This window comes from Parambassis ranga, chromosome 15 (genome assembly GCF_900634625.1).
Source record: "Parambassis ranga chromosome 15, fParRan2.1, whole genome shotgun sequence".
NCBI lineage: Eukaryota > Metazoa > Chordata > Actinopteri > Ambassidae > Parambassis > Parambassis ranga.
Window position 1 is genome coordinate 4008013 of NC_041035.1, and position 25193 is coordinate 4033205.

At 40.1% G+C, this 25193-nt stretch overlaps 2 protein-coding genes, 1 long non-coding RNA gene and 1 pseudogene across 3 annotated transcripts; 2 read left to right on the forward strand and 2 right to left on the reverse strand.

The window, feature by feature from the left end:
- The first annotated feature begins 1005 nt into the window (after positions 1–1005).
- Positions 1006–2686, forward strand: LOC114447721 (uncharacterized). Its single transcript, XR_003671854.1, has 3 exons — positions 1006–1299; positions 1457–1625; positions 2639–2686. It is a non-coding gene; the product is annotated as an uncharacterized LOC114447721 (long non-coding RNA).
- Positions 2687–5326: 2640 nt separating this feature from the next.
- On the forward strand, positions 5327–7595 carry LOC114447620 (formin-like protein 14). The gene is made up of 6 exons (XM_028424010.1): positions 5327–5394; positions 5557–5801; positions 5892–5942; positions 6398–6588; positions 7121–7207; positions 7584–7595. Exons 1-6 carry the CDS (start codon positions 5336–5338, stop codon positions 7593–7595), a joined length of 645 nt encoding a protein of 214 aa, XP_028279811.1. The 5' UTR covers positions 5327–5335.
- Positions 7596–9151: 1556 nt separating this feature from the next.
- LOC114447700 (solute carrier family 22 member 7-like) lies at positions 9152–17668 on the reverse strand. Its single transcript, XM_028424102.1, has 11 exons — positions 17571–17668; positions 16746–17138; positions 12081–12184; positions 11824–11978; positions 11582–11750; positions 10845–10968; positions 10668–10771; positions 10381–10595; positions 9852–9960; positions 9563–9769; positions 9152–9367 (listed from the first exon to the last, which is right to left on the reverse strand). The coding sequence occupies exons 1-11, from the start codon at positions 17601–17603 to the stop codon at positions 9292–9294; spliced, it is 1689 nt and encodes a 562-aa protein (XP_028279903.1). The 5' UTR covers positions 17604–17668; the 3' UTR covers positions 9152–9291.
- Positions 17669–20186: 2518 nt separating this feature from the next.
- LOC114447621 (ovarian cancer G-protein coupled receptor 1-like) lies at positions 20187–22925 on the reverse strand (annotated as a pseudogene).
- Between the last annotated feature and the right edge of the window lie 2268 nt (positions 22926–25193).

The window sequence follows — 25193 nt, forward strand, 5'->3', positions numbered from 1 at the left end:
GCATGTCATTTCTCTCTGCGCACACAGACACATGCACAGACACACACACAGACACGTGTGTGCACATACTCCCACCCACATAGCAAGCACAATCGGCCCGCTTCTGGCTGAATGTTGGCAGTGTTGGCTGAGGATCGGGTCGGCTGAAGCACGCGTTTTCTTGAATGGGCCAAAACAGACATGCAGTATTAAGCTGACACTTTGTTTCTTGTTTGGCCCGATTGTTGTTTGCTACCATATCGCCGACGTTGGACATAGATGCGGTGGGCATATGTAATACGGTGACTGGCCCGACAGTAAGGGGGCGGATATTTGCCAGTACTATACTGAACGCTGTTGGCCTGATTCTGGCTGAGTGTTGGCACTAAGAATTCTTTAAACAGCCCGTCATACTATTGTTGGGCTTATATTGTTATTATTATTATTATACAAACGCAGTACGCGATGCTGGCTGTTGCTTAACTGAATTTTCACTTGGACGTCGTTTGAGCTGGTGCTTGTTGCTAACTTTACTGGTCAGGATAATTCCAACAAACAGCAGAGAAGGTAATGGAGTGCTGGAACTTGCGGCTTATCTGAGGCTGCATTCCATGAACAAGAAAAATAAACAGTCCTTTGACATACAAATTTAGCAAATGTAAAGCAAAACAAAAACAGAATGAAAGACAGCGAGCATAAGCCATTTTGTTAGCCACCAACAGCTGATCTGCATATCCATGGCAACAATAAACAATGATTGTACTATGTACGCTGGCAGCGATATAAACCAATCAGCTGAACACTACGTAATGCGTACAGTACGTTGACGGGAAGCGATAAACCAATCAGCAGAGCGTACGTTTTACGTACAGTACGTACGCTGGCAGCGGTAAACCAATCAACTGAAACAACGTAATACGTACAGGTACGCTTACTCCGACACGCCTCCGGCAAGTACAAAATCATTTGTTTACATTTGGACCACCGAAAATGGCACCAGTGAAGAGACAATTGTTCCCAGGCACATTTCAAACTACAGACTATCAGTTATGCGGTTGTGAATGGGAATAGAACAGCTGCGCCGGGCGAGTTACGCCACCATATGTGAATGGATCGGTGATACCTGGACTAATGTATCTGCATTGACTGTTCGAGCTTTCGCGAAAGCCATTGCTGAACAGCCACCCGGCAACGAAATGGACTCTGACAATGATGAGAGGGAACCCGACATGTTTGATGGCAACACAGCTGTTCAATTCTGACACAGAAGATGATCGACGACTTTGATGGGTTTTTAGGAGAGGAATGATTAAAAATAATGTGAGTATATTGTAAATTGTAGAATAAGGTTCATCTTAACTCACTGTTTTGCTTCCGTTACCTTTTTTTGGTAGACGTTTGTTTTAGCATGCACCTTATAATACGGCGCACCTTATGTAAAATTCAAACAATTTTGATTTACTGCTCATGTTCGCAGCATCAACGTCTGTCGGCTCACTACCCGTGTAACGTAGAGAACCAGACAGGCATCGCGCTAAAAAATGAACAATCATTGGCGGATGTCGGCTGACTGTATCTTGACCGACAGATGGACACTCTAGGATCACGTACAGCGGGAATTCTCTCTCATTCGCTCCCTGGCGCTGGTAAGTAGACTTTCACAAATACTCGACGACTGACTAAAAACTATTTTTCATTGTTTTTAGTCATAATGTAGCTTAAATGGTGGCAGAAAATTTAACAACAATCAACAAGATTATCCCAGAATGTTGCATAGCACAAACTATGAGGTTATTTTGATTGATGGCTAATCCATTTCATCTTGAAGTTCATGAGTAGACATTATCGGTAGCTTAAGCAGCTACAGACTGTCAGAATAAAAGTTTTGCGCAAACCCTAGTAAGCTTTAGTTTAATTTAATTCATGATAAAAAGATCGTAACCTGTCCTGAACAGTTGGGTTTAACTTTATAGGCTCGTGGTCTCAGGTAGCTAGCTAGCCTTAGCAAGAGTAAAGTCTTAACCTAGAGAAGACTAAAGAGTCTCTAGTGCTGCGTTCCAGGCAACTGTTTGCGTTTCAAATTTAATACCCATGAAAGTGCACTGGAACAGCAGTCAAATTCATAAACATTGCACCCTCGAACTGAATAGATTATTATTATTATGCTATTTTATTTTTAACTCTATTGAAATTAGCAACAGGTTATAGGCTATACTCTAATGAATATTGTAGTATATTGATTATGATTCAGTTCCCGGATAAAATAGTTGTATTGATTTGTGTGTTGTTATATAATTGATTGTCCGAGGCAACGTTAATTCCGCCCATTCCGCGAGATTTCCCGCTCGCTGCAGCTCTGACGTACATACAGCTATGTAAACAAAAATGGCGGCCCCCACAGATGCAGGCTAACGTTAGAGAAGTCAAATTGTGTATGAAATGTGAAGATAATGCTTTAAAGTGATTTATCTCCTAATACAATCAAAGCCACAGTTCAAGAGGCTACACATGATAGTCACACTTTGATGGCATATCAAATTCAAAAATGTTTTGTAGAATTTAGATATTTTCTAGCATATAAACATCACACCATATAATGTAATGATGCAAGTGTTGTTATTTGTTACTTATTTGATTTTTAATTTCTCTCTGTCCCCAGGCAAACGGCATTTAAGGTACGAGACTGATGAGCACACATGGATAGACATGTGATGATAGACACAATGAGGAGGATGACCTTGCTGCATGTGGCTCTGAGAGTGCTGTAGTGAACTGTGGTTTAGAAAAGGATTTGTTCTCCATGGAAAACAGTGCTTCATAAAGTTGACATCTGTGGTCTGTGATACTCCTGCCAGAGCTTTCATTAAAGGGACTAAAACTCACACTGGTTACTCTGGTTGTGATAAGTGTATTCAAAAGGGTCTTTATCTTAAACATAGGATGACTTTTCCTGAGGTAAACAGCACATGCCGCTCTGATCTTTCTATTGAACAAATGTCTGACAAAGAACATCATGTCATAAACTCTCCGTTAAAAGATGTAGGAATTGGTATGGTGTCAGGTTTTCCTCTTGACTACATGCACCTTGTCTGTCTTGGTGTTGTACGTAAACTTCTAGATTTATGGTTTACAGCAGGGCCAATGTCTTGCCGCTTGTCCATTCGGCAAATGCAACAAATATCTAGGAAACTTCTAGGCTCAAAGCCTTTCATTCCAGTGGAGTTTGCTCGTAAACCCAGGGGGCTCTTAGAGAGGCTGAGATGGAAAGCGCCAGTTTTTGTTGTACACAGGGCCTGTGTTTCTCTTTAATGAGGTGTCTGCTCCTGTCTATAACAACTTCATGTTATTATCAGTTGCCGTTTTCATTCTTGCCAGCCTTTCATTGTCTGCATCTCTTAATGATTTTGCATCGAAATTGCTGGTCTCCTTTGTAACACACTTCAGTGAGTTGTATGGTCCTGAATTTGTTACATACAATGTTCATGGTCTCATTCACCTTCCAGACGATGTTAAACTTCATGGACATCTGGACTTAATATCTTCATTTCCATTTGAGGATTATTTGGGTAAGATGAAGAAGATGGTTAGAACTTCACACCATCCACTTGCTCAGGTTGTTCGTCGAATTTCTGAGATGGATAAATTTACAGAGAATGAGGATTCACAGGGAAAGCTCAAGTTGCTAAAGGAGCACAACCATGGACCAGTTCCATCCTCCCTAATGGATTTAAAAGTAGTTCAGTTTGAGGAACTTCTTTTAAACGGTACAACAATCAAAATATCAGTTGAGGGGGACAGATGTGTAAAGATTGGTGACCATATTGCTTTGATAGAAAACATTTTAAAGTCTCTGGGCAAGATTTACATTGTCTTTAGAGAATATGAACAGATGGAGCCTTTTTATGAGTATCCTCTGAATTCTCAGATTTTGGGTGTATATGTGGTTGGCAAAATCTCTTCACAGCTAAAAGTCATGGAGGTGCATGGGCACATAATGAAATATGTGAGGCTACCACACAATGACAGTTTTGTTGCAGTACCACTTCTGCACACAAAACAATGATGCAACTTGGTTCCATTTTCTGGAGCAAGTGATTTTTACCTTTCTGTTTTTTTATCTGTGGTTATTGTGGTAGAGGTCTGTCTGCTCTGCCTCTCTCTAGGATAGACACATATTTTTGTGTTGTTTTTTTTAACATATAGCATATATATGATTGTTCCATGGCCACTATAAAATATATACATTATACTGTGTCTGTTACACCTAACAAAAATATGAAAAATGTAAAAAGTTTGTTTAATTAACCTTTTCTTGGCCAGGCCAGCATTTAGATATTGTATTTAGTCATTGTATTCACTTCATGGCCAGGAAGTCAACTTGTATATGTTCAGCAGTTGTACTGTGAAGGATGGGCTTGTCAATGAAGATTCTTAGACATCTACGTCATTGTCATTCAAAAGGTTGAAGCCAGGCATCTAGAACTGTAGGAGTAAACTTTTTTGAATGAAGGATGGGCTTGGATTCCACTGAACCAGCCTCGTTGTTGTTAGTGTGAATTGGTTTTAAAGTTAATTAATCTTATTTGCTTTCTTGTGTAAGGTCATGTTAAGTCTGTATGTCTTCTTTGGCCTAACAAGAATATACATTTTTAGTTAGTTTGTTTACCTTGTCTTGTCCAGTGATATTTAGGTATTGTAGTTGCTGAGTTTGTTGTTTGGCACTGTAGGTTGTGACACTAGCCCTGTTTTTACTTTTTTTGAGCAAGTATAAAAAACAGACAAAAAAACACCTCACTTATGAGCTTGCACCTTGCCGTGATGAGTAAGCTTTAAACTACATAAGTCTCACTTTCTCACTCACCTGTGTACATTGGTTATTATGGCCTGTCCTTTTTCTTTTCAGTAATGTATTCAGTTGTTGAGTTTCTCCAAACTCAGGAGGTGGAACTTGTGCCAGCGCAGTGGATAAGTGATGGCCACTGCTACTGGCCTGGTTCACTCAGGGGTATGGCCCTGCACCTGGCCATAAAAAATAGAACCGAACCTGAGGACAGCTGGGACCAGTGGGAGGTCCGGACTTTGTTTACAACAGGTAGGTTTAAAGTTTTTCTTCTTCTGCTATTCTTATACAGTATGTTTCGTCTAGGTCTGGTAACTCTTCATTTGGATCTGATTTTCTTCCTGATTGTGATGTGATTGTTGAGATATGAACATCAGATTACTCACTTTACTGTTCTCCATCTGTCAGTGGGAACTAATATAATTATAATGTGTTGTATAAAACATATAATGTGTAGTGAATCTTTATTCTATAGAGAGCTACGAAGAAGGACGGAGAAAAGCCAGGGAGGTGGAGATGACCTCAGACCTTCTCTCTGAGGCTGAGGCTTGTGGCCAAAGGCCTAGACGTAAAAAGTATGTTAGTTTGCTCAGCCCTCAGTACTATTTTCTCTCCCTTTCAAGTCCCGACTAACAAATATCTTGGATTAAACATTATTTAAATGAATCAGCACTTATACCATTTCCATTTAATGTTGATTGAACATTTTGAATCTGTATTTGTATGTCTGAAAATAGAAAGCGTGTCCAACTTGGCCCCCCGGGAGTTCTGGAGAGGGTTGAGTCAGAGGAGGATAGACCATCTCCACCTACCAAAAATCTCCCTGCCCCAGCTCCCATCATACAGCCTCCTTCTATGCCTGTCACCCCACTTCCAATCCCCCAGCCAATGTACACCGACCTCTCCACCAATTCTGGGCCTCCTCCACCTGTACATTACTCAGAGATGTTACAAAGTTGGGAGCCAGTAAATGAAATGCCATGTGAGTATTTTGCTAATAACACAGATGGTATATACACATTTAATCTCATATGTTCCTTAATTCTCTTTAATACTGTGAATTCTCCTCTAGCATTGCCTAGTCACCACACATACAGGTGGGCCCCTCAGCAGTCAGAACCTGGTAAGGACAAGTGATTTCTACTTTGAAATTTTGACATGATATAGCTATATACACTGCACTAATATTGGTATTTTCTGTTTTTCTGCTTTCTTAATCACCAGTGATTTACTCCATAGTAAAACAGACTACACGGACATGGATGTAATATAGCATTAAGATTAACTTAGTTAAGTTATCAATTTATTTATGTTAATCAGGAACACACTGAAACACACACACACACACACACACACACACACACAGTTCTGACTTGGACTGGTGAATTTTAGAGTCTAATGGCAGACGGCAGGAATGACTTGTAACGTTCCAGGGCTGCAGGAGCTGCTTCTCAGTTTGTTCTCAGTGTTGTGGAGAGGGTGGGAAGGATTGTCTATGATGGTTAGCAGTTTAGCAGCATCCTGTCCTGCAGCTCAGAGGTGTGTGTTATTCTAACACTGTGTTACTCCTTTCTCTAGCACTGCTAAAAGAGGTTTTAACCAAGCTCGAAATGGTGCTGGACCAGCAGAGCACAATTCTCCGGCTGCTTCAGCATCAGGTGGCACCAGGACCAGGAGTGGAGCAGATAGAGGGTCTGCCACTACAAAACCTTGTGGCTCTTCAGAATCTGGAACAGAGTCTCCAGAGTCCAGATTATAAAGAGAAAATGGTAAGAACTTTTTGTGATTTTATGTATTTAAAAGGTTAGGGTATTGAGCTGTCTCTGTGTGGATGCTACCTCCTTAACACCACCACCATCTCTATTCCCCCACCTCTTCTCCCCTGTTCCTCCTCTATTCCTGACTTCTCATCAGGCCGACCCATTCATGATCCATTATTTTGTGTCACTAACTGTGTGTCTTCCACGTGGCTTCCTCCCATGCCAGGTCTTTATGCTGACATCCACCCGGCCCTCTGACAAACCCAGTGTTACTGTCAACTCCTACCTGTGTTCATATATGTAGTGCAAATATAATTAACTTAAACAACAAATCAGCTAACATACTGATAAACAAAATTAAATTTTTAGCATTACAGCTACAACAATCATGTTTGTTCTCTGTGATGTATGATGATGTTTGCTGCATGGTTGTCCCCCCTCTCTCTGTTTACCTAATCCTCTCTCTCCTATTTACCCCTTGAAAAAATGCAGTGGCTCAAAGTAAAAACAAAAGTAGTCACATTTTTTTCTTCTGTTATAGATCAACTATCTGGGAGCAATTGGCGGAGCAGACGTAAAGGACACAACTTGGCGGGTGCTCAAAAAATGGGCCAGAACTGATACAAGGGTGTGGCCCAGATGTGGGCCGGACAAATTTTGCTATGTGGGACGTCACTGCCTTTCGCTCTGACTTGAAGTCAGGAATAAAAGACTGTTTTTGCCTTCAGCTGCTCTTTGTCGTGTGCTTGTGTCCAGCATGTTAGTGTTTCTGCAGAGGGTTAGCATTGTGGCTGGGGAGAAGTACAGCTGGAAGAGGTCCAGAGGTGAATAGGCTGCATGGGTGTCAACCTGGGCTTCGGGTGTTCTTCGTGGCATGAACCGGCTGACTTCTGGGGCAGTGTCGGCAACATTTCCAGTTTTCCATGGCTCCAAGCGATGGTGTGGCCGGGCTTGCGGAGATCTGGACCTCACCTGACTCCTCTTTTCACACCCTCTCTGCACAGGCCTCCCTGTAGAGGGTCCACTTCCTTCACCACTGTATTGGTGCAGGAAAATGATAAATAGATAAGAAAATCTGAAGACTAAAATTCTCATTCTTCTTACATCAATGTGAATGCTTAGTTTACAAAAGAAAAATCACAACTAAGAGGCAAAACGTAACATAAATAAATAAAATATAATCCAAAGTAAACACTAGGAAAATCAGTGTATACATTGCTTTTAAATGAGCATGAAATTATTATACTCATCTAAATTTAGATAATGGGGTAACAAACAGCTGAACGCTTACCAATTTATCTATGTAGGCCTATTTATTATTTCACCTCTGCTCTGTACACATAAACCTTCCTGAATATAACATTATATGACATATAAAACAGGTTTAGAGTGTTTACAATAGAACAAAAGCTCATGGTAAGTTTGCCTTACCGGTCATGGCCGATGACAAAGGCGTGTCAGTCACCTCATCATCCTCAGCGCCACTCTCCTCCTCCGATGACGCAGATGAAGTGGGCTCACCCTCTTCATCTTCCTCTCTAAAAAACAAGTCAAGGGCTTGCTGGACATTCAGCGAACACTTCATGCTCTCCTCGATATTCCTGGTCTTTTTCTGATCTTCTTCTCTTCTTCTCTAAATACACATGCATTCTCCCGCTAACTCCGCTAACTACCGCGGTTGACTTCCGGTTCGGCGATTTTGGCGCCTCCCCGAGTGACGTCAGACGTCGCTGGTATAGTCATCACGTAGAATTACGTCGGCTCATTCAACACATCTGACCGACTTGTAAAAAGACCAAGTTTGAGAAATGCAACGCCTGCCGATCGCTCTGATCGCTCTTTTATGCTCTGACAAATACTCGGAACTAAAACGTATCGTATCTCCGGTTATACTGGGTGTATCAACATAAAATAAAAACTGGGTGAAAGTTCGAAATCTTGGCCGCATTGTAGATGGCAGAGTTTTTCTGTTACCATGCGTTAAAAATGTCACGTGATATAATCACGCCAGCGTGATCTGGGACTTAAATAAACATTTGTACTGATGGTGATTTTTTAAAAAAAAAAAGTATTTCTAGTATTTTAAACACCTTCAAACCAGGTGTGCAGTGTAAAAACATTAATACACTATGGAGAAAATCATGAATCCAGAAATTTTAGAGCGAAAAGTCCTGCAGAAAAACTTACTTGGTTTGAGATGAAGATCATTTGTCTGCCAGCAAGACAAAGACCTAAAGCACACATCCACAAGCACACAGGAATGGCTGAGAAAGAAAAGATGTAGTCTGTAGCGGAATAAAATAGCCCGCAATGAATGCTAATCACAACCCCATTGAAAATCTTTGGGGTGAGTTGAAAAGAATCCTACAAATGTGAGCTTGAACAAATTGCAAAGGAAGTGAGGGGGAGACAATACCTGCTGACAAATGCAAGAAGTTTAGAGATGGACACAAGAAACAATTGGAGGCTGCCATTGCTGCCAAATGGTGTGCAACCAAATATTAAAGAGCGGTGCCTTTATCCATGCCATTGTTTCTTCTTTGAAATGACAACATGCAAGCTGACAGAAAAATCTGATGATATCATTTATTTTTTATAAATTACATTTCCATTTATGTCTAAAGATATTGTACAAATTATACAAAAAATGAAGGTGTGACAATAATGGTGAGCAGGACTGTATGTAACAAAGGCCACACTGATTCCTAACAGCTAAACCCCTGCTGAGCTCCTTGATTCCAGTAAAACAGCGGATGAGTCCTTTGACAGAGAGGAGAGATCTTTTTCTCTGAAATGACAAATAAATAAATAAATAAAGCAATGATTTGAATTTTTCTGCTAAACACAGTAGCCTACAATACTGTGAGAGTCTGTCGACACATCCCTGGATTACATTAAACAGGTTGTTTGGTTGTCCAAGCAACCACTAGAGGGCAACAGAGTAATTCTTCAAAACAAGCTTTATATGTTATGTATTACTAACCTTGGTTTTTCTATGTCGTCAATGGTCTCTGTCAGCCTGACATTCAGTGTCTCTGGAAGCAGCACAGACACCAGGCCAGAAACAGTGGCCATGGAGCAGAGGATGATCTGAGGAAGAGGAGTCCACACATCCTCCAGCAACAGGATGAGCGGGGCCACAGACACTCCCAGACGACTCATGAAGCTGGTGTAGCCCAAACCATTTTGCCTTGTAAGACAGAGCACAAGACTTCAACCAAACAATCTAATACAAACTATTTGTGACAGCCTGAGCACAGAATATAACTGACCTGATGACTGTGGGGTAAAGCTCGGTTGTGTAGAGGAAGACTGTTGTGAAGGAAGCTTCTGAAAGACCTTTTCCCAGAGTTGCAATGACAGCACGTACCTGCCAAAGACCTACAAAATGTACAAAGAAGTATGTTAGTTTTAGGACACCTATGTTTTACTAAGAGAGATCTGGGGATTACAGCTGCAGAGATATCTGCCTTCCACAGTGTCTGCGTGTAGTTCAAAAGCTGCTCAATATTTGCAGCCACTGAAACAGCTAGTGTCTGTGTGTATATCTGGCACCCCCATGTGGTCAGATGTGTATAGCATGTCGGTCAAAATGGCCAAAAAAAAAAAGTACATGGGATACTTTGGGATTTTTGAAATGTCTATTATGTTGTTACAGCATGATGATGTAGCCTCCATGCACTGTTCTTTCTGTGGGGTTTTGGCAGCCTTTATGGTCATTTTTGGACCAGGAGACTGATCAATATAATGATTGTACCTTGCTCGTACAAATGTGTTTCTGTCTTGGAAAAAATAACGTACTTGTTGGAATGAAGATGTTTATTGTGATGCACAGTCCTGTCAGTAAAAGCGTGCCTGCCTGGCACATCCTCCGTCCAGATTTGTTGAGAAACCAATAAATCATCAGCTTGGCAGGAACCTCGATGGCTGCATAGATGAAGTGTGTGAGGTACATGTTCAGACCAAACCCACTAATATTCAGGCTGATTCCATAATATGTTGAGGCAACACCATACCTGCAAATGACAATGAAAATTACACACTACACTTCTGTTAAGCCAGTAAGTGTTTTCAGAGAAGATACTGACCACACAATCCCTGTCAGTAAAGTCAGCCGTCTTATCTTTGGTGTTTTAATTAGATCAACGTAGGAGTAGTTTTTGTCCTCCAGGACTTCAACTGTGGAAAGAGTCTGTACAGAGGGACAGGAGTAATGTTAAGTACACAAAATTATATAGGATTTGTCTCCATCAAGCTAAACTCACCTCCACTTTGAAATTTGATGAACGTTTTGGTCTTTTGTTGAACTTTGCACATCTGTCAAGGTACAACTGGGCTCTTTCCACTTTACCGTTGGCTAAAAGCCATCGAGCAGATTCAGGAATCCACCTGTAGTTTTTAACATTCAAAATACAGTGATGGTAAACAGAAAGTCCATTGTCTTTAGAATCTGTGTTTCCTCATAAAGACACAATAAATAACTCTACTTACTGCAGAGTTATATTTAACAAAAATGAAGGCAGGAAACGAAGAATCAAGTGTTTGTCACAGAAGTTGTGATAATGATAATGATAATGGTTCCTCTGAATGGACGTACACATTGGCAACAAATAACACTGAAATACGCACACTCCTCTGTTTCTGTGGTTGCAGACATGGTGGCACAACAACAAGCTCAGGGTATTTTTTGAGAAACTAAGTCATAATTTTTGTGATGACACATAACTGTTAAGTTTTTTTGTTTTGTTTTGCTCACGCAAATGTGTCAAAGAGCCAATATTTTTTCTTTCTTGTGTTTCTCTGAGCATTGACATGCTTTGGAGTATCAGCAGCAGGCTTTACTAAGATCCCTGCTAATGTAATACCTCTGTGTCATTGTTTTAACTGACATGGCTTCTCCATTTTGGTTTCATTTTTGTTAAATAAGACTGAAATATGTCTGACTGAATAACGAAACCTTAATTAAAACATCTCTGAATCACAAAAACTTGTCTCTACCTACCACCAGGTCAACACAGCAAATCCTAATGGAGCTGTCACAGTCTGAGTCAGCGTCCTCCAGTCATTAACCAGAAAGGCAAACCCAGCCAGCAGCATGTTACCCACAGACCAGGACAAGCTGCCCAATACACCAATGATTGACCTGTGACTTGTGTCCACCCACTCAATGCCTGTAAATGCAGAAAAATGACAAAATGATTTCATGTTAATCATTCAAATCTGCTTTTAAAGCTGAAAACTCACTTAAGACTATGGAGGTGATGCTGATTCCTGTCAGTCCAAACCCAGTGAGGAATCTCAGCACTGCAAACAGGATGTAGGAGTTTGCAAAGGTGCTGGAGAATCCAAACACAATTGAGACGATGTACGAGGCCAGAAGAGTGTTTCTCCTCCCATACCTTGAAAAACAAATACAGTTAATGATCTATTTGATGATGTATACATCACAGAGCAGAAAGCAAATGAATCCATTATGTTTGTGGAGTGCTGGATGTTTATACTTATCACAGAAGTATCCAAAAGCTAAGGCCCCCATCATCACTCCAAAAAAGAATATTGTGCTTGTGGTCTTTGGCAGACTCTTTCTGTCACAGACAAGATCCCACTGAAAGAGAACATCGCAGAGAAAGAGGCCACACAAGACATTTGTTAAATACAGGTCTAAAAGACATCATAAACAGCCTCATCTACTGTATGATGCACAAAGATTGTAGCCTGAAGAGGAGCGTTATCCAAAACCCACAACCTTCAACTCCACTCCTGACACCTTGCCCACTGGGTCGTTGTGTTCTTATAATTTTGGAACAAATCCCAAAACCTGGATAAGTGTTTAAGGCCTATATAAAATGTCCCTGCTGCTGCAAAGCAGTCTGATAACACTTAGACACATGTGCAGTAAGAGTTTAGTAACACTGCTCCTTCTACCACATGACCCAGCCCTCTTACTAACAGATCTGGTACACACAAAATGTACTTTGCATATCCAGAGGATTTTAGCAGACATTTCAAACCACACCTGGGTTGTTTTTAAGTTCAATCAGGAAGACTCTGTTTCCCATCTTTCACCATTTATCCCTATCCCCTTCCTAATCTTTCTCCCTCTATCCCTCACTCCTCTGCTCCCCTTCTCTTCCGCTCTCTTAGTCAGGTGCTTAACCCTCATGCATTGTTCGCAAACACTACCCTAATGTGTTGTTCGGGGACAAAAACGTCCTCTAACTTTAACGGTTTTAAAAATATATTAGATAAATATTTTTTTGAAATTTTTTTGCATAGACCTTTTAATTAACTTCAGTTCTAATCAACAGTAGTGAAAAAATTATTTTCCCCCAGGATTTTAACCCTTTAATCACCAATTTTATAAGGGGTGGTGCTGAAAATTGAAAAAAAAAAACACAAAATGGCTCATTTTTAATAGAAAAGGTGAATGTGGACTGGATTCTTTTGAACCTTTATTACAGTCTTGGTCATGTCAAACATCAGTAAAAAAATTGACTTGATTGCATTATTAGTTTTTGCACAGCACTGGATTTTCTTTTTTTCTCCCTAATGTGTTGTTCGGGGACAAAAACGTCCCCTAACTTTAATGGTTTTAAAAATATATTAGATAAATATATTTTTGAATTTTTTTTGCATAGACCTTTTCATTAACTTCAGTTCTAATCAACAGTAGTGAAAAAATCATTTTCCCCCAGGATTTTAACCCTTTAATCACCAATTTTATAAGGGGTGGTGCTGAAGATTGAAAAAAAAACACACAAAATGGCTCATTTTTAATAGAAAAGGTGAATGTGGACTGGATTCTTTTGAACCTTTATTACAGTCTTGGTCATGTCAAACATCAGTAAAAAAATTGACTTGATTGCATTATTAGTTTTTGCACAGCACTGGATTTTCTTTTTTTCTCCCTAATGTGTTGTTCGGGGACAAAAACGTCCCCTAACTTTAACGGTTTTAAAAACATATTAGATAAATATTTTTTTGAAATTTTTTTGCATAGACCTTTTAATTAACTTCAGTTCTAATCAACAGTAGTGAAAAAATCATTTTCCCCCAGGATTTTAACCCTTTAATCACCAATTTTATAAGGGGTGGTGCTGAAAATTGAAAAAAAAACACACAAAATGGCTCATTTTTAATAGAAAAGGTGAATGTGGACTGGATTCTTTTGAACCTTTATTACAGTCTTGGTCATGTCAAACATCAGTAAAAAAATTGACTTTATTGCATTATTAGTTTTTGCACAGCACTGGATTTTCTTTTTTTCTCCCATTTTGTCCCATAGACTTACATTATAAACACACTTTTTTTGACTGCACAGCCATGGCACTACATAATCATGCATTCTTGATTGTTGGTGGTTTACCCTGTTGGTAGGAGGCAAAATTTGTGATTTTTACAGTTAACAACTTAATTACCATATTAACCCTTTACCTGCAGGCCTGTGCTCATGTAGTGTAGTTTCTGGCTTGTATATGGAGTTATAGGGAGTATTTTAGCACATAATTGTGTGTCTACACACTGTGTGTGTATGTTAGAGAGGAAGAGAGCCATTTGCACACTGATCTTGTTGTCTGTGAGTACACACAACCACAGAGTCTTCATAGTAAACAAAAACAAAGAAAGTGTTGCTATGCACGTGTGGCCCTTTGATGTCTACAGGTGCAGACTAAACAAAACAAAAAGGCAAGTGGTCTTACATGTGACCTTGTGGTCATTTGATGGTGAGAAGAGCAGAAAGCAACATGAAGAGAGGATTCACTTGTGCACAATCTCTGGAAATGATTGTGCAGCCTGGCTCTATGAAGGGCCAGGCTGTGAAGCTGTGAAGGCTGCACAAGTAGATCCGTCACTTGTTCACAAGCGAATCCTTCATTCGTTCACAAGTGAATCCTTCACTCATGCACAGGTGAATCCTCTCTTCATGCTGCTTGCTGCTCTTGTCACCATTAAATGACCAGGAGGATGCATGCAAGTCCACTAGTGTTTTTGTTTTGTTTAGTCTGAACCTCTCAGCATCAAAGGGCCCGGCACTTACTTTTAGGGCTTCAACAAATTTACTTTACTTTACTAAACTACTTTTAATACTAATTTTAGTAGGGGACTAAACTGTAGATTAGATTTGGTTAGTCAATGATTATTTATTATGTTATCAAGTTATCTATCTATGGTGTCTATTTAGTAACATGCACATGTACGTATGGTCGTGTGGAGCGCAACACACCATGGAAAAGGGGCACTTAGACCTCACTTAGACTAATTCAGTGATCTCAACTGAGACACTAACCTAAAAGTAAAGTCACTCTACTGGAGGACGTGTTTTCCGAAAGCTAAAAAAAAAAAAAAAAAAACAGCTATTTTACCCATCCACAACTTCAGACGCCAGAACTCCTGGATGTTTTCATTTTACATGCTTATGCATTGCCGTTGTACGTCTGAATTAGGTACACTTCACTTACTTAGTAACTTTATTTTCCTGACTTTCCTTCCCTGACAGTGTGCAAATGGCTCTCTTCCTCTCTAACATACACACACAGTGTGTAGACACACAATTATGTGCTAAAATACTCCCTATAACTCCATATACTTAAGCCAGAAACTACAGTACATGAGCACAGGCCTGCAGGTAAAGGGTTAATATGGTAATTAAGTTGTTAACTGTAAAAATCACAAATGTTACCTCCTACCAACAGGGTAAACCACCAACAATCAAGAATGCATGATTATTTAGTGCCATGGCTGTGCAGTCAAAAAAAGTGTGTTTATAATGTAAGTCTATGGGACAAAATGGGAGAAAAAAAGAAAATCCAGTGCTGTGCAAAAACTAATAATGCAATAAAGTCAATTTTTTTACTGATGTTTGACATGACCAAGACTGTAATAAAGGTTCAAAAGAATCCAGTCCACATTCACCTTTTCTATTAAAAATGAGCCATTTTGTGTGTTTTTTTTCAATTTTCAGCACCACCCCTTATAAAATTGGTGATTAAAGGGTTAAAATCCTGGGGGAAAATGATTTTTTCACTACTGTTGATTAGAACTGAAGTTAATGAAAAGGTCTATGCAAAAAAATTCAAAAATATATTTATCTAATATATTTTTAAAACCGTTAAAGTTAAGGGACGTTTTTGTCCCCGAACAACACATTAGGGAGAAAAAAAGAAAATCCAGTGCTGTGCAAAAACTAATAATGCAATCAAGTCAATTTTTTTACTGATGTTTGACATGACCAAGACTGTAATAAAGGTTCAAAAGAATCCAGTCCACATTCACCTTTTCTATTAAAAATGAGCCATTTTGGGTTTTTTTTTTTCAATTTTCAGCACCACCCCTTATAAAATTGGTGATTAAAGGGTTAAAATCCTGGGGGAAAATGATTTTTTCACTACTGTTGATTAGAACTGAAGTTAATTAAAAGGTCTATGCAAAAAAATTTCAAAAAAATATTTATCTAATATATTTTTAAAACCGTTAAAGTTAGGGGACGTTTTTGTCCCCGAACAACACATTAGGGGGTAAAATTTGCCCACAGTGTACCGTTGACCTATGAAAAATTTTAAAATCATATTAACAAAATTTATGTAAAATTAAGCTTATTGAGGAAAAATGATTCAATTTGTCCACATATTGACAAAGTTATGGCCAAAATAAACAGAAAAATTTCTCTCAGAGGACAAAAATGTCCCGAACAACGCATGAGGGTTAATAGAAAGCACCTCCCTCACCAATCAGCTGTCGCTTTCCATCCCTCTCCTGACCAATCACAGCTTAGCACGAAATGTGAACGTCTCTATCTCCTCTCCAGCTTTTTCTGATCGAACCCTCCTCCACCCCAAGCACCACCAGATCCACGCCAGTTCAGGCCTCCTATCTCCTGCCCTCCAGCTCTCCACCACCACCAGGTCTAGACCCCGGAGGGATCTTCTGATCCAGCGGCCTCTCCTCTTGCGTTTTCCCCCCTTTTCAGATGTGGTCTTCACAACGGGGTCTAGGACGCCAATGCACATTCAAACTTTGTACTTAATAAATCTATCTCATTCAGTTCGCCGAGTCTCTCATGATTGAAATGCCATAAAACTGTTGATAACCTGCTGCCAGAAACATGATGATGATTTACAGACTTTTTAAATCTTTGCCCCAATGTGTGTACAATCTAGAGACTGTACCTCTGTTGCCACGGTGGAAGTGAAGGTGGAGTTGTCGTACACCCATCCACTCTGACACTGGACTGTGGACACGTTGTGGCTGGAGCTGTTGGACAACAGCTGAAACTGAGGCTCTGCAAACATCTCACAGGACTTTGGCACCCCATCTTCTTGCAGGGGAACGCTGACGGCCAGTTTCTGCGCCTGAGTTAAATTTCTGAAGAGAGCTCCGTCTTCCAGGGTGCTGATGTCACAGTGGTGAGGAGGCACAGCAGCGATGAAGTTGTTCAGTAAGAAGTGACAGGGCAGGACAATTCGAGGAGTGCACATGAGAATGACGATGAGGATTTGGAAAGGTCCAAAGCCATTAATGTCCTCCAGGATGGTCTCAAACTTCATCTTCACCTTTGGATCCTAAGAAAATACAAAACTATGAAAATATATGCAACAAAGCAGCAGTTTAGAATGACTCTCCTGTTAGTGCATCACTGCTGCTCTGTTTGAGCTCTCTTTTGGTGAGTGGTTGACTGGATTTCTACAGAACCAATTAAGTCCTGCATCACCTTTGTACGCTGTAAAGGTTGTGAAATATTACAAGATGACAGTTGTTAAACAGATTACACATTGCTACATGGACACACAACATTATGTCATCTCTCACCCCGTCTTGGACATGGTGTTTTCCATGCAGACTATGATAAACTTCATTTGCACGTGCTAATCCACATCCGGACAAATATTACAAATTAAACAAATTAAGTTGTGTATCTTTCAGTAAAATCTGCAAAAGTTAAGTTGTCTGTAATAACTACCAAACAGAGAATTTGTCTGGAGAACAGAGCCTACCAGCTGGTTGCTGTCATCTTTGAATGTGTCCATTGTTGTCTCTGCTTTCGGTGACAGTGGGTGACGCTCATTTAAAGTCTCTGTTCTCTAAGGTGTATCTCAGCTGTTCTGTAAGGATTAAATAGGTGACTCATCATGTTGTATCAAACTGCCTATTTACTTCCTGTGTAAAAATTAACCAGATTTGGCTGAAACAAACACTGTACACTGATGCCTTTTTAAAACAGCTGTTACACACAGAAGGTAAACTCACCAAACCAAAATCCAAAACTCTGGACCAGTGCTGGTTGACCTTTGTCTTGGCTCCCTTCCTTCCCATCTGTAGCTCCATATCCTGGGTACTGACATGTCTATAAATACCTGAATCTGGACAGGAATTTCATTTTCTCCTTGTCAGTCTTGTCTCCAACAAGGTCATTATCCACTCTATATATTCTGTGGTTGGCAGACTTTGTATATATTTCTGTATGTAGCCTTCTTGTGTGTTCAACATTTATATGCCAGAAGGTCAAAGGTCAAACATTAGAGACTGACGAACAAATTCCATCAACAGTAACACAAACACAGTTCAGTCATTGGCTAGTTTGTTATCAAAAGAAAGGATTATCTGAGTTATTGATTAATTGATTATTTGGTCCACTTTGCCCCCCCACAGGATGTCACAGCTCAGCAGAAAGATGTGTCCCCTGATGTTTACTTTGTTTCTGGGAGCCTCATCTTTCATCTGGCTTTGTTTTACAAACCATTCTGAACTCTATGTATAACATTACAACAGTTTATAATCTACTTTTTACTGAAAAGTTTCGATACTCATTAAATTATTGAAGTACCAGTGTTGTTGTATGAGCATTATTTTACTGCACGCAACAGATTGCACTATAATTTATTTCCTACTTTATGTAACAAGGAATTATGTAACTGAGTCATCATGTATGACCTACTTGGCAGTTTTCTCGGTTTTGTCTCTGTCTTGTCCCTATCTGTAACGTCACTGGAATATTTTGGATTGCCTTTTTGAGTATGTGTCTAGCTGCCTGTTTTGACTACTGCCTTTGTCAAGTCCTCTCTGTACTGTTGATTCTATCTCTGCCATTGTGGGCTGTACCAGCAGAGGTCGGGAGGCAGAGTACATGAGTGTGGTGGACTTCAGGAAGCACCAGACACTCCCAGACCTGGTCATCATCAAAGGTACCAATGTGGACATTGTGGACAGCTACAAATACCTGGATGTCCACATTGACCGCAAACTGGACTGGTCCACAAATGCTGAGGTAATATACAAGAAGGGACAGAGTCGCCTGTATCTCCTAAGGAGACTCAGGTCCTTTAACATCTGCGAGACCATGCTGCAGATGTTTTACCACTCGGTGGTCTCCAGCGTCATCTTCTACGCTGTGGTGTGCTGGGGCAGCAGGATGAAGACGGCCGACACCAACAGACTTAAGCTCATTAGGAAGGCTGGCTCGGTACTGGGAGTGGAGCTGGAGTCTGTGGTGACGGTGATGGAGAGGAGGATACTGAGGAAATTCCTCAGTATTCGTAACAACACGTCTCACCCCCTGCACGACACACTGCTGTCCTACAGGAGCACAGACAGTGGTAGACTGAGACTACCGAGGAGCAGCACAGAACGCCACAGGAGGTCCTTCCTGCCAGTGGCCATCAGACTGTATAACTCCTCCCCTTACTGTAGGTAGAAAAGCTAGATAATCATGTCAGGCATCACTGTCATTCCCTCCACTGGTCTATATTTGTATTACTTAGCACCTTACATCTCCATATTTGTATCCATGTATCATATATTGTGCTCATACTGCGTACTGTACTCTTATTATGGATTATAGTGACACTTATACTCTTATACTCTGTACTTAACTGCATTTAATGTAACTTGATACCTCTGGCACAAGAATTTCCTTTGGGATTAATAAAGTTTTATCTTATCTTATCTCTTATCTTTCGTTTGTCTGTGAGTTGTTTATTTAGGTCTCTCCCTCTTCCAGCCTTGACAATGGGAACAGTTTTACACCACGTTAAGATTACCTGCTGGTCAATTGTACCAGTCAAATTGAGCCTGTCTGCACATTAAGAGCTCACTGCAGCAACCAGCAACCATATACTGTACAGCAGCAGTACAACAGAGCATGTGAAGAGGCCGACAAAAGGAAAATTATTGACTAATAAAAACCCTCACTGCACGTCACAGTGTTTTCTTGATGTTTTATGCAGACAGCAGCACCTGTTGCCCAACTGTAACCTCATGTTCTGCTTTTAGTCTGAATTACAGACATGATATAGGAATCTTCCACAGTGTTATAAGAGATGTGGTTAAAGATGGGCCGTCTATACCAGTGTGGAAAGGCAATTTTTCATGTCTGTAGGATATGTAAGGTAAACTGTTTACCTTTGGATGTTGCACTTGACTCAGTTATAATTGCAGTGTTTCTTACAGTGGGAACTGTACAGAATGACATTTTTTCCAACTTAATCTTACAAATCTTACAACAACAAAAAATAAACACATTCTCTGCCTACATGAAGCTGCCCATGTACACACTTTCTGTAACAACACAGTAAAAGCTTGTCTATAGCTCTGATCTTAGGCTTTAGTCCTTCTGTTTATCTACATTTCTTCTTCTTACTTCATTCATGCTGTGTATCAGCATCACTGTCCATTCTGTCACAGCACAGTGAAGACAAGAGGTTGTCTATGGCTCCTTTCCTAATAAAAACATACATGGTCAGGTCTGCAAGAGGATTCAGCTGAAGAAGAATTATAGTCCCGCAGCTAAAAATACAGTTAGCTTCCCATCTGTCAGAGACCAGATGATGCTGGGCAGGAAGAGCATCGTGTAAATCAGCAGCACTACCACCAAGATAGCCACAATTCTTCTTTTCTCATCAGAGGGGACACTGCGAGCTGAGGACAGAGCTCTAAGAGTCCCAACCAGGAAGAACATGAACAGAGGGAGGGACAGGAGACAGAGGATAGCATAGATGGTTTCTCTGATGTGAAAATCAACCTGGAAGTATAAAGGTAGGACATAAACAAGAGGAAGGACCCAGACCACAATGCAGACCAACGCAGGAGCTTTAACGGTCCTTCTGTATCTGTACCACAGTGGGTGGGCAATGACCAAATACCTGCAAGACAGGACAGACAAACACAGACAGTTTTTAAGGTGCATCAGAATAAGTACTAAGTAAATCCACTCAAACTGGTTAGACAGTTACCTTTCTAGAGAAACACACACCATGAATCCCGTGCTGACCATCACACCAAAAATGTAAATGCAATCAAATACATCATAGACCATTGAAGCCTTGTTGTCTGACACCCAAACAATCATACAGCTGAGCTGAATGAGGTCAGAAATGAACAGGTTGAGGACGTAAATCGTAGCAATGTGATCTCATGTGTGAGAGATTATATTTAGCATGTGTCAACATCACTGATGTCCCCTGAAGCTTTAACTTTACAATAAATACACAATGATTATAGTAAAACACAGCTTGAGCTGTTTAAGAAATACAAATTAAATCTTTGGTCTACTTACAGTGTGTTATCAATCCACTTAATTTAACAGAAACTTCTTAACTTTGGTAGTTGTACCTGAATTGGTTCCTCACAGCTGTGTTGTCAGACAGTATAAACCTCACACAGTAATGACGCCTCTTAACAACATTCGTCATATGTCAGATGTTGTAGCATTAAGTACTTCCTGCTGTCATGTCATTTCATCACCACCATGTTTCACACTGATATTTCTGTGCCACTCTGTCTAAATATCTTTCGTAACATCTTAAGGGTGAAGCAATAATCATTAAATCATCCTCCTGGCCTGCAGTAACTCTTTCTACTACTGTGCTTTTTAAGAATAATCTTGCACACACTAATGCCATGGACTCATACTGGACTCATTGTAACACACAGACTGGACAAACTGACCTCTGAAGATGTTACCGTACCTTTATTATTTCAGTGAGACACAGATACTGCCATTTTTCACACAAAAGGACTTTTACTTGATTCAAATCAATTACACCGTACCGTCAGTGCTGAATATCTGACTACCAACAAAAAGGCTGTTAATCTACTGACTGGAAACAACAAAACATATTTCTTGTCTGCATGAAGCTTCCTGTGTACACACATTGTAAAAAGACAACAACAAAACCACAACGGCATGTCCCCAGCTGGGGGAAGAATATCTGGTGTAGAGCCTTGTGGTGCAAGGCTTGGCTGGTTAAGTTAAAGATATGTTCTTTATGGTTTTATCTTCTCTTCATTGGCTGCCTGTGCACTTTAGGATCCATTTTTAACTGCTCAAGTGTCTGAATGATGTTACCCCACTGTACCTCTCTGAGCTCCTCCATCCTTACGTGACTTATTGGGCTCTCAGGTTGGCTGACCAACTCCTCCTGAGGGTGCTAAAACTGAGGAAGCTCAGAGGGACAAGCTGCCTCTGTACATTAGACAGGCCTCCTCTGTACCTGTTTTTAAAACTCTTCTGAAAACACACAAGTTTGTTAATTGGCCTTTGGCACAGCATTGACATTTTCACCTGGTTTTACTTATATTTATTTATATTTATTTTATTTTACTGTATAATTTTACAACTGGTTGTTTTTAAAGTGCGTTATAAATAAAGCAGCACCTGTTGCCCAACTTTTACCTCATGTTCTGCTTTTAGTCTGCTATTGAATCACCTATAAAGAGTATTTCAGTCATTACACTCCCAGTGTTACAGAACTCTCTCTTGTTAAAGTTAAGTGTCCTATTTAGCTGAAAGTGTGCATTTGGGGTCATCTCACACACTTTGTCAGACACATTATGTTATACAGTGGCTCAGTGGTAGAGCAGCAGGCTTATCCTATAACCAGAATACTGCATTACCTTTCCATGGAAACACACACCATGAATCCAACGCTGATCATTAGACCAAAATAATGAAAATCAAATATTTCAGAGTTCTCACAGGTCTTGTCTGTCACCCAAACCATCATACAGCAGAGCTGGAAAAGGTCAGAAAGTAGAAGGTTGATGACATAAACTGGAGCAACATGATCTTTTCGGATCTGTATGGGGAAAGAAAAAGTGCATAGACGTTAACCAGGTTTTTAACACCTCCTCCCAGGTCTGTTCACTTATGCATTCAGGAGGCAGGTATATCACATAATCAATATGTTATAGACAGACTGCACACAACACATCCATCAATGACATACCAGAAAATAAAGTGTGATGATGGCCACTATGATCAAAGGAAGCCCGATGCAGAAGATGATCCATGTCACCACAAACAAAGATGAATGCAGAGTTTCCAAAAAAGCAGCCGTAGTTTGTGTTGTCATCATAATTTATACCATAACTTTGGTTCCCCGAGGTGTTGTAGAGTTCCTCCATTCTTCAGTATCTGATGTTTGTGTGACGCCCACTAATGTGTGGTCACAGGTGGGGTATTATTATTATTATTATTTTATTATTATTTTAAGGCATACTTCTGTGTCTGATTGTGATTTAAAGTAACAGTTAAGGTTTCTGTGATCTGTAAACACAAGCCTGTTGTGCACTGTTTGAGCAGTAGGAGGCAGTACGAGATGGGCTCAGTGTCAGCGGGGCGTGTATACAGTGGAGGCGTCTACTTACCTTCATTGTATGCAGTGCAGCGAAGCAATGAGCATCACGTCTCTGTGTCTCTCCTCTTTCTTACTGTTTAACAGGTTTGTGAAGCTCAAAACTAGTCCAAGTAATAGTGTTTGGGATGTTAACAAAACGTGTAAGGTTGCAGGCACGTATATTGTGTTGTAATGAAAGCCTTAGTTAAAGTTAACTGTGTTTTAAGCTAGCGCAAAGCTAACAAGCTAGCAGTCTCTATGTAAGTGAGTTTAGACTCTGTATTGTTATGAAGTTAATAGTTTAATATGAGCTCATGGTTTGAGTGTAGTCACCTTCAGTGTGGCTTATGTGTTGTCCATAAGGGGAGTATTTGTTTCTTTATGAGAAGATATGCAGCTGTCAAGTTGTTGATGTATGTGTATTTCCAGGTGACACACGCGCGCACACTGACTCACTCTGTTTATCTGAGCAAGTTGTGTTCATTATTTAGTGCTTATTAGCTTCTCCAGTGCCTACTATCAACCAGCAAGGTTAAATAAGAAATGTATTCTAAAGATGAGATGGTAATGTCAGAATCAGAATGGTGAATTGTTTTATTGTGAAGCTGATGTGAATTGACAATTCATGGGAAAGTTTAGTTTTAAAGGAATATAAGAAAAACACAGTTCTACATTCATGTCATAGGGCATTTGTCATATAGCATAGTAATGCAAAGAAATGATAAGTCACTGGAATGTGTTTAATAAATTCATTGTGTGCAGTGCAACGAAGCAATGAGCATCACGTCTCTGTGTCTCTCCTCTTTCTTACTGTTTAACAGGAATTAGACACAGGCATAATTATCAACTGTCAACATGGTCTGAGCCTCGGACCTGTAACATTTGAGAGATTATGTTGGTCCAATATTGATGATCTTGAGAAGAATCATTTCATCACCTGCTGAAGAGTCTGGTGGGTCTTGCTCTGTCATTTCCTCATGAAACTGCATGACTTTCTGCAGGCCCATTGTGTGTCTGGGAGCTGTTGCAGCTCCATTGGGCGCTAATCAGGGTACATTGTCTTTTGCATTTTAATAAATGCAGTGTGCCGTTTGGAGGAGTTGGTCACAAAAGTATAAAGTTTTTCAACTAAGTTGAAGAAGCTGACAAAACAGACGTTTGACTTTGCACTTTTAACTAACACCAGATTAGGGCAATGTGCCTGACCGTGTGTAAAAGGCCTTTGGATTTCTTTTTAGGATTCTTGACATCAGATCATTTTCTTCCAGTAGAGATCACTACCTTTTCAAGACCATCTCCAGTTGTGGTATGAACGTCACACACCTGAAGAAAGTGCTCCTTGATTTGCATGTTATGCACATACCTGATAACAAAAGAAACCGGTTGAGTGTGTGCAGCATCTGTGGTTTCATCTACAAGAATTGAAAAGATTATGCTGTCTTGGATTTCTTTTTGGATTACTCGTGTGACTGACATGGCCAAAGATTTGATTATATCATTTTGACTTCTGTTGGAGAGGAGTGAGACAAGACGTCTTTCACCTCTGCTGCTGCTTCTCTTTTATGACTTCCAGGTGTAATTTAATTACACTGTCATATCTGCTAAACACCTGTACCAACTTTAGGTAATTACCTCGATTTTGCCAGGTAAAGACTGATGGCTAGTAAGTGGGACAGGATTTCTCATTTTTTTTCTCTTTTCCTGTCTTAAGCAGCATGTTATGCACAGTCATCCATTTCGAAAGTTGCCTCCGTTTTAAAGTTGTTCCACCTCACAATACCGCATGTATGATTCTGAGGCAGTGTGCTCTGTAATTCTCTCCACAGCCTTTCTCCATCGATTAACTTCTTCTGTTTTCCTTCCTGTTTTACCTCATTTAAAAAAGGTGGCAGCTGAAACAAAACATGGCATCATGGCTCGGGGAGTATTCTAGCCATGCGTTGTTCTCATACCATTTTTTACAAAAGATAAAAGGGCATAACTTCACCCCTATAACAGATCAGG

What these genes read in the sequence shown, in the direction of transcription:
- LOC114447700 (XM_028424102.1), bottom strand. Translation starts at nt 17,603, where the DNA reads ATGGACACATTCAAAGATGACAGCAACCAGCTG. An exon ending in TTTGGATACTTCTGTGATAA is followed by an intron (nt 11,979 to 12,080) that starts GTATAAACATCC and finishes TTGTTTTTCAAG; the next exon opens with GTATGGGAGGAGAAACACTC. An exon ending in CATCACCTCCATAGTCTTAA is followed by an intron (nt 11,751 to 11,823) that starts GTGAGTTTTCAG and finishes CTGCATTTACAG; the next exon opens with GCATTGAGTGGGTGGACACA.
- LOC114447620 (XM_028424010.1), top strand. Translation starts at nt 5,336, where the DNA reads ATGACCTCAGACCTTCTCTCTGAGGCTGAGGCTTGTGGCCAAAGGCCT. An exon ending in CAAAGGCCTAGACGTAAAAA is followed by an intron (nt 5,395 to 5,556) that starts GTATGTTAGTTT and finishes GTCTGAAAATAG; the next exon opens with AAAGCGTGTCCAACTTGGCC. An exon ending in CCCTCAGCAGTCAGAACCTG is followed by an intron (nt 5,943 to 6,397) that starts GTAAGGACAAGT and finishes TCCTTTCTCTAG; the next exon opens with CACTGCTAAAAGAGGTTTTA.